General features: G+C 34.6%; 1 protein-coding gene across 4 annotated transcripts in view; it reads right to left on the minus strand.

The window, feature by feature from the left end:
* The window catches only part of pcsk5b (proprotein convertase subtilisin/kexin type 5b), a 117,824-nt gene that overhangs the window by 18,868 nt on the left and 81,863 nt on the right, over positions 1–17,093 (minus strand). For 2 of the 4 annotated variants that reach the window (XM_066711133.1, XM_066711132.1), the window contains 4 exons: positions 16,741–16,861; positions 16,115–16,230; positions 4,243–4,345; positions 763–899 (listed from right to left, as the gene is read on the minus strand). In XM_066711133.1, the coding sequence (XP_066567230.1) occupies positions 763–899; positions 4,243–4,345; positions 16,115–16,230; positions 16,741–16,861 (477 nt within the window). Of the gene's footprint in view, positions 1–762; positions 900–4,242; positions 4,346–10,670; positions 15,006–16,114; positions 16,231–16,740; positions 16,862–17,093 lie in introns of those variants that run through there. The other 2 variants (XM_066711135.1, XM_066711134.1) reach the window with 2 other exon arrangements.

The raw sequence follows: 17,093 nt of genomic DNA on the forward strand, positions 1-17,093 counted from the left end.
GAACAATTAAATGTACATGGTTATATCTGTGAAGATGCCCTTCTCATTGTGAGTAGAAATTAACTTTTATATAACTTTTTAAAAGCTATGATGTGGCAAATTTGATGAATACCAAATATTTAAATAAATTATAGTTAAACAACTTATTTTGTACTTTGTTATTTTATTCAAACTTATATTTTTCAAATCTAGATTGAATTTGGTAATTATTATGTTGAAAAACTCTTAAATCCTCATATTCTGTGTACTGTATCAATCAAGTTGGTTGCACATTGTGTACCCGTGTGACTTTACAAGCTGAATTTTAGAGCTAACAGCTTGAATATAACTATCCAGACATAACATGAAACAAATATATAAATAAATAAATTGTCAGGACAACCAGGGCTTTTGTCTCCAGTAGTTAAACCATATTTGAAGGCTTGGTGGGATGTGTGCATATATATTCAGCTGTATCTTTTGATCTTCACGGTTAAAAGGTTTAACTAATTAAAGACAGATTTATTCAGTTCAACACATTGTGTTTTGTCACATTTTGTGAAACACTTCTGTGCTTGAAGGGGACCACATAACTGTAAGTGCAGTACTGTTTCAAGAAATAGTTGCTGTGATTCTCACAAACATTATCCTCTGAAAGCAAACCTGCATTAGAAATTACAATTAATATGTATTTTCTGTCTCCATTTAAAAAGTCTATTTTAATATATATATTGTTCAATTTGAATGCGTTTACTACAATATATAACACAGACATCCTCTCACCTCTATCACAGCTCATGCAGTTATATGGTTCTTCATCATTGCATTCCTTGCAGGTGTGGTGACACAAAAGGCACTGGCCATTTGACAAGAACCTCCCTTTGGGGCAAGAAATTACGCACTGGCCCTCACTGAAATATCTATGGTAACACAGGAAAAAATGTTACTTTCCGATATCATATATATATATATATATATATATATATATATATATATATATATATACATACACACACACAGTACTGTGCAAACGTTTTAGGCAGGTTTGAAAAAATGCTGTAAAGTAAGAATGCTTTCAAAAATAGACGTTAATAGATCATATTTATCAATTAACTAAATGCAAAGTGAATGAACAGAAGAAAAATCTACATCAAATCCATATTTGGTGTGACCACCCTTTGCCTTCAAAACAGCATCAATTCTTCTAGGTACACTTGCACAAAGTCAGGGATTTTGCAGGCATATAGTCAGGTGTATGATTAAACAATTATACCAAACAGGTGCTAATGATCATCAATTCAATATGTAGGTTGAAACACAGTCATTAACTGAAACAGAAACAGCTGTGTAGGAGGAATAAAACTGGGTGAGGAACAGCCAAACTCAGCTAACAAGGTGAGGCTGCTGAAGACAGTTTCCTGTCAAAAGTCAAACACCATGGCAAGACTGAGCACAGCAACAAGACACAAGGTAGTTATACTGCATCAGCAAGGTCTCTCCCAGGCAGAAATTTCAAGGCAGACAGGAGTTTCCAGATGTGCTGTCCAAGCTCTTTTGAAGAAGCACAAAGAAACAGGCAGGACCGTAGACGCAGTGGTCGGCCAAGGAAACTTACTGCAGCAGATGAAAGACACATCATGCTCACTTCCCTTCGCAATCAGAAGATGTCCAGCAGTGCCATCAGCTCAGAATTGGCAGAAAACAGTGGGACCCTGGTACACCCATCTACTGTCCGGAGAAGTCGGGTCAGAAGTGGCCTTCGTGGAAGACTTGTGGCCCAAAAAAAAAGGCCAAGCAACTCAAATATGCACGAAAACACAAGAACGGCGGTGCAGAAAAATGTATTTGAAATATTTGGCTGTAGCAGAAGGCAGCAGTGAAGCATGGTGGAGATTCCTTGCAAGTTTGGGGCTGTATTTCTGCAAATGGAGTTGGGGATTTGGTCAGAATTAATGGTCTCCTCAATGCTGAGAAGTACAGGCAGATACTTATCCATCTGTCAGGGATTACATGAAGAGAGAGAAGCAACTGAGGCTGCCTAAATCCACAGAAGAACTGTAGTTAGTTCTCCAAGATGTTTGGGCCAACCTACCTGCAGAGTTCCTTCAAAAACTGTGTGCAAGTGTACCTAGAAGAATTGATGCTGTTTTGAAGGCAAAGAGTGGTCATGCCAAATATGCATTTGATGTAGATTTTTCTTCTGTTCACTCACTTTGCATTTTGTTAATTGATAAATATAATCTATTAACATGTTTATTTTTGAAAGCATTCTTACTTTACAGCATGTTTTCACACCTGCCTAAAACTTTTGCACAGTATGAATGTACGTATGTATGTATAATATATATATATATGAAAATGTATTTGTAAACAATTCTGAGGGCCTGAAATTGGTCCATACATATAATGCTGGAACTAATTCTTAATGAACAATTTAAGAAACAAATAGCTTTATAATACAATTGTTAGGTAAATCATTTAAATGTGAATTACTTTTTAAAGTATGTAAACAAAAGAGAAAATGCAGTGCATCCGGAAAGTATTCACAGCGCTTCACTTTTTCCATATTTTGTTATGTTACAGCCTTATTCCAAAATGGATTACATTCATTATTTTCCTCAAAATTCTACAAACAATACCACATAATGACAACGTGAAAGAAGTTTGTTTGAAATCTTGAAAAAAGCACATGTACATAAGTATTCACAGCCTTTGCAATGACACTCAAAATTGAGCTCAGGTGCATCCTGTTTCCACTGATCATCCTTGAGATGTTTCTACAACTTGATTGGAGTCCACCTGTGATAAACTCAGTTGATTGGACATGATTTGGAAAGGCATACTGTCTATATAAGGTCCCCCAGTTAACAGTGCATGTCAGAGCACAAACCAAGCCATGAAGTCCAAGGAATTGTCTGTAGACCTCCGAAACAGGATTGTATCGAGGCACAGATCTAGGGAAGGGTACAGAAAAATGTCTGCAGCATTGAAGGTCCCAATGAGCGCAGTGGCCTCCATCATCAGTAAATGGAAGAAGTTTGGAACCACCAGGACTCTTCCTAGAGCTGGCCGCCCAGCCAAACTGAGCGATCGGGGGAGAAGGGCCTTAGTCAGGGAAGTGACCAAGAACCCGATGGTCACTCTGACAGAGCTCCAGCGTGTCTCTGTGGAGAGAGGAGAACCTTCCAGAAGAACAACCATCTCTGCAGCACTACACCAATCGGGCCTGTATGGTAGTGGCCAGACGGAAGCCACTCCTCAGTAAAAGGCACATGACAGCCCGCCTGGAGTTTGCCAAAAGGCACCTGAAGGACTCTCAGACCATGAGAAACAAAATTCTCTGGTCTGATGAAACAAAGATTGAACTCATGTCTGGAGGAAACCAGGCACCGCTCATCACCTGGACAATACCATCCCTACAGTGAAGCATGGTGGTGGCAGCATCATGCTGTGGGGATGTTTTTCAGCGGCAGGAACTGGGAGACTAGTCAGCATCGAGGGAAAGATGAATGCAGCAATGTACAGAGACATCCTTGATGAAAACCTGATCCAGAGCGCTCTGGACCTCAGACTGGGGCAAAGGTTCATCTTCCAACAGGACAACGACCCTAAGCACACAGCCAAGATAACAAAGGAGTGGTTACAGGACAACTCTGTGAATGTCCTTGAGTGGCCCAGCCAGAGCCCAGACTTGAACCCGATTGAACATCTCTGGAGAGATCTGAAAATGGCTGTGCACCGACGCTCCCCATCCAACCTGATGGAGCTTGAAAGGTCCTGCAAAGAAGAATGGGAGAAACTGCCCAAAAATAGGTGTGCCAAGCTTGTAGCATCATACTCAAAATGACTTGAGGCTGTAATTGGTGCCAAAGGTGCTTCAACAAAGTATTGAGCAAAGGCTGTGAATACTTATGTACATGTGCTTTTTTTTGTTTTTTATTTTTAATGTGCAAAGATTTCAAGTAAACTTCTTTCACGTTGTCATTATGGGGTATTGTTTGTAGAACTTTGAGGAGAATAATGAATTTAATCCATTTTGGAATAAGGCTGTAACATAACAAAATGTGGAAAAAGTGAAGCGCTGTGAATACTTTCTGGATGCACTGTATGTATTATTTTGTAACATCTTAAGATGCTAATCAAACACTATTTTATAGACATAAAAGGCTGCTTAAACATGATATTATAGCGCTGAAGAGCAAATTAGACATATCGCAATATCCATCTACATGGACAATCTGTAAATGAAAAAGTAGGGCTTACCTTGTGTTAGTACAACTAATGCAGTCTTCCTTATCAGGTCCTGTGCACTTGTAACATGTTGCATCACACAAATGACACTTTCCGTGTTCATCTATGTACTCACCTGACAAATGTCAAAATATGTATGTGAATATTTTGTCTTTGATAGAATTCTTTAAATGTAATGTATTATCACATTTTAATACTCAAACCCACTAATTTCTTGGATCATCTTATTACCAAATCAAGATAGCAATGACTTACAGAATGTCAACCTTAGGCTAGGATGAACATGTCAAGACTTGTTTCTTCAGCTTCTGCTTGCCAGTACCTCATGGAAAACCTCTCATCTCCACTCCATATGTAACATTTTAAAACTATTGCATAAAGGAAAGGAAGCAGTACACACCGCTTGAAAGAAAAAGACCATAAAAGAAGCAACATTCCAAATAATAATCATAACAAAATTAAATCTCTCCTAGAACTAAAAAGACTAATAAAACATGTATTTAGTTTTGGCACTATTTTGTTTCTTAGAGCATAAAGATGTGTACAAGAGATTTCTTCAAAAAATAAGAATGGCTTCAGTCTCATTCATAGCCAAGTAGTAAACATGCTAAATAGAGAGGTAGAAGAAAAAATTTAAACTTCCGACAACAGAATTCTGCCCTACACATGGAGGAATGACCACATTCAGTATAACCTTTTACAGACTGATGCCGTTAAACACTGCTAACTTCAGCTTCCGACTCCATAGGTCTGATTGTCAGGTGAAGACAAGTTACAGATATGAGATTGTACTAGGACTCCTTGGCCCGCAAATAAATTCTGCACATGAAATATTTAGCCCAACACAGGATAAGTTAACATCTTGACTGACAAAATATCATAATTTTGTATATTTTCTTCTTTTTTATCCCCACTATAATGGAGCACTAACCAGAAGAGAAGGAAATTAACAGGTATTTGAAAAATATAGATATATTGCACAGGTTCACCTTTTCAATCTTTCCAAAAGAACATTAGGTGCATTTTCACTGCCATTTCTGATCCGGATCAATTGCATTGGTAGCATTCGATCCTGTTCAGAAATGTAAATGAGTGTAAACGGTCAATGATTTGATCAAAAGTACCTTTGGGGGCAGATGGTACAGATACAGATGAAATACATTGGTAGTATTTGCTCCTGGCAGTGTAAATACTCTACCGGCTCAATGTGCGGTGGTGTTTGTTTTGAAGGCAGGTGGCAGACAAACACCAATCACATTAATAGAACAGATAAGAGAACACTTCCCTATTATAAATAAAATCTGGTTAAAATTAACACTAAATTGCTTGTTATTTTATGTTAGCAAATATATACATCATTGTATTTTTATTTTAAATGTTTCAGCTGTGAAACAATATGCAAGTTGTTGTTTTACTTTTACTTTAGTTTTTGATATAGCTCCGTGTTCTAAATTACTAATTATATATATACACTATGGGTCAAAAGTTTTAGAACACCTCCATTATTCCAGTTTTAATTGAAATTTACACAGTTTAATGTCTCAATGTACTCTGAAATTAAAGCATAGAATGAATAAACAATTGGAAATAAAAAAGAAAACATGGAATTGTTTTGTTTAAGAAAATTTAACACCTTAAACTGACAAACCCCTCTGGGGGCACTAAATCTGTGTGCTTCTCTTTAATCCCATGTGTACTCTTCACTGTTGTGTTGTTTATCAAGTGTTTGGTATCTAACAATGTGAAGCATTCTCTGATGTAAAAAATGTGGTCTTTATACTCCCCCTGCATTCTGAGTAGGAATACAAATTCTCAGAAAATATTGACAATTATGACATATTCAAACAAGACCATCCACGTTTTGGTAGAATCAACACACACCTGTAGAGAGCTCAAAAAGTCAAGATGGAAACTCTGCGTACTGTGTACTAATATACAATGATTTTACATAATTGGATCCAAACTTCTCTGTGTTTGATAGAACATAAGATAATATATACTGGATTAAACATTTAGGATGTTCTGAACAAAATAAGCCTATTTACAAAGACATCTGAGTGATCTGTGTCCATCTGAATGATGTATTTGAGAATGAAAGGTGCTGGTAGCCAAGAGAATAAGCTTTCAAATGATGTGTGCATTGTAGGAATACAGAGTAACTTCTGTGCACAGGAGCTGCGCTTAACACCTACATTTTTTAATTTTCTTTATAACCTCTGGCAGTTTTTCACTTACCTTTGTACCATTTCAGGTTATTCATTGTACTTGAACTGCTTAAATTCAATAAAAACTGGAAAAATGGGGGTGTTTTAAAACTTTTGACCGGTAGTGTACATATAATTTAGTCAGGACTTACGTGCTAGTGTGCATGATCAAATGTACAGATGCATTTGATCTGATTCAGAAATGTCAGTGTGAAAGCACCTATTGCCTCCTGTTACAGGTGAAGACTGAATCCATAGACCAAACATTATAGTTGAAAAGATTAAATATGAAAGTATTTAATTTATATTCTGGAATAATATTTAAAAAAAAACACTCAATACAAAAATCAAGAATTCAACAGTCTAAATGAGTTGTTATTCTATGTCATGAGTTACACCCTTCAGGTTCATATTGACTCTCACAGCTAAGAAGTAATTAAGTGACAAGAAAAGAAGAGTGTATCACCTTTAAGATGTACAAAATTACATGCAATATATCTGACCTTCCCATGAACCGCAAGATAAGGGCATCTCCCCAGTGTTTCCCAAACAAGACACATCTTTAAAAGCTCCAATTACAAATTGCTTCATTTTACCTTTACCCCCTGTAGAGCAATAGGTGCTTCAAACAAACAACTATTTATTTTTGCAAAATATGCACTTTTTTGCCTTCAAATATGTGTGCAGAATACCTTTTTGTTCAAGGCTATAAGGAAATTGGAAGGGAACTTCATGTTTGTGAGTGTAAGTGTGTGTCACATACTTGACTATTTAGGGAATTAATAAATAAAACATTTTCCAACTCAAAGTCCCTGAAGTTCATTATTCTTCTACATTGGTTTTGGTTGACATTAAAGGGAGTCTGTGTTTGTTTTTCAAACCTGAAAGACTTCGAAAGAGTTATAAGAGTTCTTATCATGGAGTCTGTAATTATCATTTAGTTGCTTTTCTGAGAAACAATTTCAGTAGAGAACAATGACACTTGTTGATTCCTAATGTACTTTAGATCAGAAATACTTTGTCATGGGTGAAAACTAGAAACTGACAATGGATTATTTCTATTTATCTCTGTTCCATCTTGCAGGATTTGAAGTAGACTGCAGCTTAAAGCCTTTTCTGGCTAGAACAAAATGATTTACTTTTATCTTCATTGTGAAAAAAATGATTTCAGATAGTGAGCACATTCTCTAGCCTTCCTTTAACAAAGTCATCAATAACAACAAAGTACTGTAATTAAGGTAATAATGAACTACTACTACTGCAATAACTTTCAAAAATGTATCAATTATTCAATTGATTATCATTGCCTTGGCTACTGGTCTTAAAACTCATAAAAACAAACCCTGAAATATACTGTTTGAAGTGCAGAGGAGCTGGAGCCTTAGAAGGTCAATCACCCTTTTCAGTTGTTAACTATACCTCCACAGAGATCATTTGTGAAATCTGTTTGGATATAAAGTCTTACAGCTGTCATTCTGACAGTGTTGACTTCAGTTGATATGACAAATAATAAGGTAATAATCATAAGAAGAAGAATGTAACATTCATTTTTTCATTATAAATACGTCATTGTGCATAGCGTATAGTTGTGCTCAGCTTTTACACACCTTTTTGTAGAGAAGTGGAATTCTGGCACATATTCTGTATAATTTTAATTTTCAGAATCTGAGTCTGAGTTTCATAATGGATCAATGCAATCATCATAGCAGTAGAAATGGTAGCACCTAACAAATATAATAAATCATGTTTGATTGTATACTACTATGTTATCTAACATTTCACATACATTTTCATTTTGATACATCACACTCAGTGTGTGTGTGGCATTAAGGTTTTACTTCAGGTTGTACACATTTTTAGAGTCATGTATTTTTCCGTTTGAGTTTTATTATACGTTTAACGTACGCAACATGGAGTCTGGTTGCCACGGATACTCTCTACTTACTATTGCTCCTGCTTGCACACTGCAAAATTTATATTTTTAATAACCATTAACATTACCAATACATATCCCCATACACCTGATGTACAATCATGTGGTATGCCTTGGGGAAGCATTATGTACAAATGTTATTACATAAATAGTTCCACAGTTGGCATGGCAGCCATTTTCAGTTGTCTCCTGGTTCTTGACTGCCGGGTCAGCGGACAAATATCCATGTTTACTATTTCAAAGTGATCGCTAGCTTGTCTACACACAAAATAATTTAGGCTAATTGAAACACGTTCCTTACTTAATGGATTCCCTCCAGTTTTCCTTTTTGGTCACAATAGCGGACCATTTTTGCATTTGGACTACAATGTCCACAATCACTTGTACTAATCATAGCTTGAAGAACACAGGTCCACAAGGTTTTTATTTTCTTTCAGTTTTGAATTATGCTTTCACCAAGACATTTTACTTGGCTGTTCAAAGAGCTGTATTTATTATAATCAGTATAACCCTGTTGGAGAGATTAGATGTAAATAAAATTTCTGATTTTGACTCCTAACATTTAAAGATCACACTTTTATCTTAGTTTTCCATTACAGAAATACAATATTCTATGTTAGATAATATTTTTATTTTACTATCCTACCCTTTCAAGTTTGCTGCCATTTACCAGTCGCTACAGAAACACTAACTTTCACATTAACTTCCATATTATTTTTTAATTAGGTAGTGCAAACTTTTTATTATTATAATGTTAGCTAGTGTTTATTTGCAAGAGATTTGGAATTATATGGAATTATCAGAACAGTCATTAATCAAACAAAATTGTAATACAGAGCTCAAAAGGTCTTTAACAGATCATTTACACAGGCCTTAGAAAGCTTTGCCGCAATTAAGTCTGTTGGACATAGTTCAATAAGAGCTGGTGAAATTGTAGAAGTGCTGTTGCACTGTTGCATATAAAGAGATAAAGGCAGGGATACTGGATACAGCATAAAAACAGCAAAGATTTGGAGCTTTAGGCCTTGAAATTTTAATAATGCATAAATGGCACATGAAAAATAATTGCTGTTATTGTTCATTGTTAAGGCATTAGTCTAGTGTAACTGGTATTCTATGTAGTAATTCATACTTCTGGGCCAATGTGGTTCCTTTAAATGTATTCTCAGAGACCCATATTTAATCTCAATTTGTTTGCCATGCCAAAGTGAAGCACTGTTTCTATGTGGCCCTAAAATAAAAGCATATGTTGACACAGGCTAGGCCTTTGACATTTCCTCTAAATTGTAGTAAATATTAATTTGCAATAAGCATGAACTTCAGTGATATTTCTTAAACAAAAACAAAAAAAATCCTGTTTAGCACCTTCATTTTTATAACATTATTTTTGCAACTTTGAAAACCATGAACGCAGGCTCTGCAGAAGACTCTCAGCCCAGAACAGACTACAGTCAGACAACTGTGCCCATCGCTTGAGACCATTCACACAAGAAGCACAACCCGCTGTATCTATGTAACAGCAAACGTGAAAGTATAATTTTATTTAAATCAAATAACAGAACTTGAAACTTAGTACCTGCAGGAAACCATTGGGATACCAACCAAGGAATATGTTCATAATGCATTAACCACTCATTTACCCTCAATTTATCAGTGTAACAAGCATAATAATAATTAAACAATATTAAGTGTCACATAAATCTTTCAGCAGGATAATTGGTCATATATTTGGATTTTGTTTTTCCTTTTTCAATTCAAAAGTGTTGTAATCATAGGCCAGTAGAAATGTGTTTCTGAATATAGATCAAACATTTAATGGGCAACATGAAAGCCACAATCCGCACTGACACTGTAGCAACTGCAAAAGGCCACATTCAGAATTCCCTTCACTTTGATGAGTTTCATGTCATTACATTTTGCAGTGAACATGAAATGTAGAATGACATTTTAGCAGCCACAGTGAAGTAGATAAGGTTTTCCATGAGATACAGTGTGGATGCTTCTCTAATATGCTCCAAACGAAATACAGGAGAAATGTGCCTTTAAATTGTATATAAACCTGAAGGTGGATTCCTCAAGATCTTAACCAACCTTTGCTGCAGAACACATCCAAACATTCCTATTAACCCCAATGTCTTTATACTTTGATAATGCATTTGTGCAGCTGTTGTGCATTGATACTGATTGATAACAGAAACAAGTATTCATCATTATTTTAAAATAGCTGATCCAGCCCACAATTCAAGAATGTTTAATGTAGAATAATACAAAATAACCCAACAGATAGCATAAAATCTGTAAGATCCTTTTTAGAAATAGTTTTTATTTTAAGTTGTCATTATTAAAAAGTACTCATACCACTTTCATTTTACAATGTGTACTATCAAACTACTATTATCTTGAAACATAGGAAGTTGTCATATACACTGATCTACACAGGAACTGTAATATCAGTTCAGTAAAACTACTGTCAAATGAAATTAATATTTATTTAATTTAAAAAATAAGAAAAAACAGTGATTTTTGGCCATTATCAATTACAACTGGACTCATATCTTACAATTGTGACTCTGAGCATTTTACAAATGTACAGTATTTCTCAATAAACATGACAGACTGAACAATATGATATTATTCTCTAAAGTAAACTATGATCTACATATTTATATATATATTTATTTCTGTTTAATATTAGTTATTTGACTTTGCATGTATTTAAAAAGACTCTTTACAAACCATAATACTTTAATTATGAATACATAATAAAATTAAAGAACAAATGGTATAAAATATGAGGCAGCAATATAATAAAACAGTACAACTCTGGAACTCATAAACATGTTCTAACAGAAGAGTAAATAACACTTCTCAATATTTCAAAATCTCCATTATATAAATAAAGCATGTAATTGAACACTTGCACCCTTAAAAAAATTATATTCACTGTGGTTTGTTTTTGTAATGTAGCATCTTCCAAAATCAATCCTCCCCAAAATTCATAAGAGTCCATATGTACAAGCCACTGTATTTAACACAAATGAGTCAAAACCCTACCAATGACATTATTAGCCCAACATATAAGACTGGATGTTTTCAGAGTAAAAACTAGATCTCAGAACATGATATATCATAGTGTTGTCCACAATACGTTTGCATTCACACGTGAGAATACTTCCAAAGCAGCCATGTACTCCATCTACAATGTAAGTGTTATTATAGAAACACTGAAGTCCAAGTGGTAAGTGCATGAGGTAATGCTTAAGCAACAGTCCAGTTTATTTCACTTACTGAAATTGATTAGCACCTGTCAATATTTGCTAATGCCCAATGGTAGACATATAACCTCTACAGAAAAGCTTATCTGTATATAATCCATAATTCAATTCACCACACAATACAAGCATCAATGAAGCCACAGCCATATTGTATGTACCGGTATTCTGTATTTACAGAGATGCATGCACCGAGATGTGTGTGACCAGACATGTAACATTTCAGAAAATTACGTGATCTACAGTAGGAATTTGCCAATTTCTCCACTTCATGTCTATCTATTTTTGGTTTTACCTCCTTAATTTCTTTAATGAATAGCTGTAATGAGCTATAAAAAAAACAATACAAATTCAAACTTAATTTTAGAGAGCCTGATGACTTCTCACATTTATTCTAGTTAATCGTTTAAATATCATTATGAAGCAGATTATTGCCCACAATCCTTTTTGTATTTTGATAGTATTTATTTCTTTCAGGCTTTATCAGCTTTCTGTATCACAATGTATAGTAGCGGTTCTCCTAGAAAGGATTTCAATCTTTTTACTTTCTGAGGCTTCAAGGCCACATATCATGTAAAGTGAACAGTGGTGATGCCAAGTTATGTTTGGACCACTCAGCTATTTTTTTTAATGGTGTGCCAAGGGGGGGGGGCATGTTGCTGTGGATTTATGAAAATGTAAAACAAAATTATAAAGTCTTTCATCACTAGTGTTCTTCCACACCCTGGGTAAGATTAAATATTATTTTCTTATTTTCTCCAATATACAAGGTCTTGCCAAAATTAAGGCATTGCAAAATGACAAATTTAAATGTTATGTTTTCAAATCTAAAACATTGTAAAAATAGAAAGTCAAGGTTCTAAAAGGTATTATTCCAGGATTAGTATGCTAGATATATAGTCTTTTTAATATCCCTTATTTTATATATTTTTGTTTAGATTAAGATTGCTGCTCTCCAACAGCTCAGAAACATAAATAAATAAATACAAATTAAGAAATGTAATTGTTTGTGTGATCCTTTGCATATTTTCCCTGCAATTTAAAGCAGTTTACAAAAAAATGCATTTTACCAATGATACCAAAAGCAGCACTTCCCATGGTTTCTAAAGAACTGAACAACCTCGCACACAGTTAATGTTCGTGCAGATAATGGTAAACGAATGAGTGTACTCCAGTCTTTTTCTTCAAAGACATAGTCTGAATAGTTCCAATACATAGCTATTTCAGGAATTATGCGCATATGGATACTTCATTGTACCAAGATCATGTCATTTCTGTACAGAAGATATTGAATTAGGTTGTCTACAAGATCAGCAATCAGCCTTTGATTAAAATAATCATTTTCAAGGGGAAGTAATATTTGTGATGTAATATAGTGGTTGATATGTGCAGAATTTAGGCAGGTGTAACTAGGTGTTTGAGAGATAAATCCATCTTAGTTTTTAGTTTAACTTTAGAATTAGTTTTTATTTTAAGGCGCCTGGCAATACAACTCCAGTCCAACTCAGATTAAAAGACATCTGTATGGAAATCAGCATAATGGAAATTGTATTATATAGAACCTTAATATTGTGTTGTTGTGAAGGACTCTTGTGGAGAAGCTGAGTTCTGAGTGGTGGTCAGGAAGGATGCATCACAGGAATAGAACCATAAGCAAACGTATCCACCCCCACATCCAGGTGACATGATCAAAGAAACCATTTTCCTTTATTACTGCAGATCTTCATAACCTGTCAATTTCCCACCTTTATATGTATTTCAGTGTCATTAACTCCTTGGCTGCATTATTTTGCTTATGGCTGGTAATGAAGTACATGTTCAGAAAAAGACGACATGGGGACAAATGGAGGAGTAATGTAACAACAGGATTATCTTAACATTAACATCTCTTCTGATGGAGACACATTTGTGCCTTTTGAGTTTAAAGGAATATTTTGATTGTAGATCACCAAAACACTAAAATCAAGGTTTGTGGGGAACAAAAAGAAAAAAGAAAAAAACAAACCGGTATTATTCACATTGACTAAAGTGGTTTTGAAGCAACCACTGTGCAGTACTGTGGACAGATAAATCTTGAGGTAAATGGGGTTAATGACTCTGCATTGTAAGAAACTTTATATAAAAAAACCTACAGCAAGATAAACAAAGATGGCCAGCTCAAATATTGGAATTATGCTGGAATAATGTTTAGGACTATAAACATTTGCATTTGAATCTCAAACTATGTACAGTGTACCTTCTTTTCAACAATAATGGAATGGCAATTAACACAGAGCAATAGTGTTTAGAGGGACAGTACAAATCCAGGTATTCTGAGCGTTAACCATGCGGGAACCAGTTTTTGAAGCAAGCATCAGAATTCCACTTCTACAGAGTTTGAAATATTTGGTTTTCCCTTTGCGATTACAAGAAGGGATCCTTGTCATAAACTCTGGATACTTACTTCAAAGTCACATAAACAGTTTCCAAGGAATAACAACCAAGGTCACTTAATAAAAAGAATCCCAGGCTTTGACAGAGCAATGCCTTCAAATCTGTGTTTCAGTTAAAGGAGGAACAAGAATACAAACATCTAAAACATTAAAGACAACATGTCAATTAATTATTGGTTTCTAGATTATATGGAAACTCCTCTAAATCATCAGTTCCCATTGTTTAATGATATTGTTTAGAAAGCTGAAAGTTTTTTTTTGGTGAAAGATGAGAGAACTGCTTACTTGGAACTGACATGCTTTCAATTTACACCTTACTGCCATCTCACCAAGATTAAATACGTCTCTTAGCAACCTTTTCATGTTTTATAAGTTTGCTTCCATGTTTATTTGCTACGCAAAACTGGATGCATTCAAACTGTTGTTTTTTTTCTTAACCACAGTATTTTTTGCAACATATTCACCATAAAATTGGTAGCAATCAAAGAAACAAACTGAAGAAGAAAAGAAATAGGAGATCTGTCTTCCTTGGAAGAATGGCCCCAAATAGACTATGGACTCTACTCTGAAACATAAAAATAAATTTGGCATCGATGCTTTGGTCACAAAATACCGACAATATTTTTTTCAATTATTATTCTGGATGGTAAACCCTGAAAACATGTCCCAGTAAAGAAAAGGTAGGTGTGTTGTAGTTGTTCTCTTGTTTAAGTTCTGACACAGTTCGCCCATTCCCTTATAAAAACAGGGCGGCAGCTTTTCTTATAAATTATCACTAGAAATGCATACACAAGAACCAAAACCGTGTGGAGGTCCATTCACCCTTTTAGTGAACATGTTCTACAACACAACTGCTGGAGTACTTTTCTCTGGCAAAGATTGTTCTTTTTCACTAACACACAGAAGCTTCCTTCCGCCCAAGATTCTTCATTTGCTTTCCAGAGATCAGGCAAGAGAGACAGGGGAATCGAAGGAGGTAGGTGCAGTGGGATTTGATTGGTCAGACAGGCAGATAGGTTGGAGGAAACCAGGGCAGGTGACAGCAAAAGGTTTTGATCCATCACAGTAATGGTTGTCAACAGGAAGGAAGATTGTGGTCCAGCAGGAAGTGATTGGAATCCATTATTGAAAGGGCAAAACAAAGATTTGAACAAAACAAAACAGAACAAAACACAAATTAGTACATTTGTAATTTGATAAAACTTTTCAATAAGTGGATTCTTATATCATTCTTATCAGACATTTTAAAATTTGGTTTGTTTTTAGACAAGTGCAATTTAGAAGTAAATGATGATTACTTGATTGGAATTCAAAAATAAATACTAATTTACTTTATTATTAGAAAGTTTTCATATGAGTTGATAAAGGAAATAAGAATAAAAGTAAGATATGAAAAAGAGAAGTGTATAGAGCAATATGAATAAATAATTCATACATTTTCAGATGGCATTTTTAAAAGTAGATATAACTACATAACAGTATTTTGTCAATATTTATTTTACTGATTTATTCAGGTCTGACAAATTTTACAGTACATTTTAGATCTAATTAGGATTGTATGCGTAAAACAATCCATACAAACTGCATTAGGAGAAGCTCAGTGTTTTTTTCCCCTTTATATACTGTACTGAGGTTAATTAATCAAGCTGTCATCAATAATATAACACTTAAATCTACAAAAAATTATAATACAAATATTAACCATCAGTTTGTAAGGCATATACATTATTGCTATAGTTTTGGGGATAATTTTTCAAGATTAATAATTTTATAACTTCCGGTCCATGCTGATCAATTAATATGATTAATTATTTGGATATCACAGGTTCTTGAAAGAAATATTGACTTGCACTAGTTATAATAAAAAAAACAAAAAAACTACACCTGAGCAGCAGCAAAGATATTAATGAAAAAAAAATTAAATCAGCTGCAAGATTTTCTTTTGATGAAACTACATTCATAACTAAATAAGTCAACAGGTATTCTTCTGCATTGTAAAATGCACATTCCTAATGCATTGATTATACTGAAATTTGTACTCACCATCTTTACAAATGGTACTGACCACACAGACACCTGACTCTAAGTTGTATCCACTTATACAACTGCTGCAGTTCTGCTCTCCGGGTCCAGTGCAGGAATAGCAACTTGCATCACATCTTGAAATAAAATAAACCAAAGAAAACTGTCTGTATGAATATTGTATTGTATTTGAATGTATGTTTTCTCTTCTTTTATCTTGGGAATAAAACCTTTGTATGAACATACATGCAGATAAATAAACAGAGAAGACAAGTGTGGATAATATTACAAACAAAATCTTATTTACCCTGTGAGAGTCCCAAATTATCTATTTTGTTTAGATTTTAATTTAAACTACACCCACCCATTCAACCTGTTATCAGAATATTACAAAGCTTGTTCACTTGTTCACAAGGTGCCTTCAATAAAAATCACACAGTTACTCATGTGGCCCTCTGAAATATTGTAGTGGGGAACCCCAGAGCATTGTATACATTTTTTATAAAATGTTTGCTCTTGAGGCTAGTCTAAGGACTAACTAAATAGTGCAGATGATACTAATTCAATCAGCCTGTGAAAAATACGAGAAAGGAGAACAATCCAGTTTTTTATTACAAGAACATTGGTTAAGAGAGTTTGATTCTTACTTTTTACAAGTATTTGGTGACTCTTGATCTAAGTAGTAACCAGGGCTGCAGTTGGACACACACTTCCATTCCTCCATGAAGTAATTTTCAGCACACTTGATGCAAGCCTCCGGTCCTGTTCCTGAGACGAGAATATAAAAAGGTTACAATGACAACACGCAAGAATCCAGTAATATGTAATAGCTTTTTATTTATTCATTTACTGCTTCTGAAAACCACAATATCTGTTACAGGTTGTCTGATTTGGAACAGTAATTTTAAACCTTAACTAAGCACTTTGATCTTCACATCTAACTGACTAAGTTGTTCCTTCTTCCAGCTTGGCAACCAGATTGATTTTCGGTGGATGTTTC

The sequence above is a fragment of the Amia ocellicauda genome, chromosome 8, assembly GCF_036373705.1.
Source record: "Amia ocellicauda isolate fAmiCal2 chromosome 8, fAmiCal2.hap1, whole genome shotgun sequence".
Lineage (NCBI taxonomy): Eukaryota > Metazoa > Chordata > Actinopteri > Amiiformes > Amiidae > Amia > Amia ocellicauda.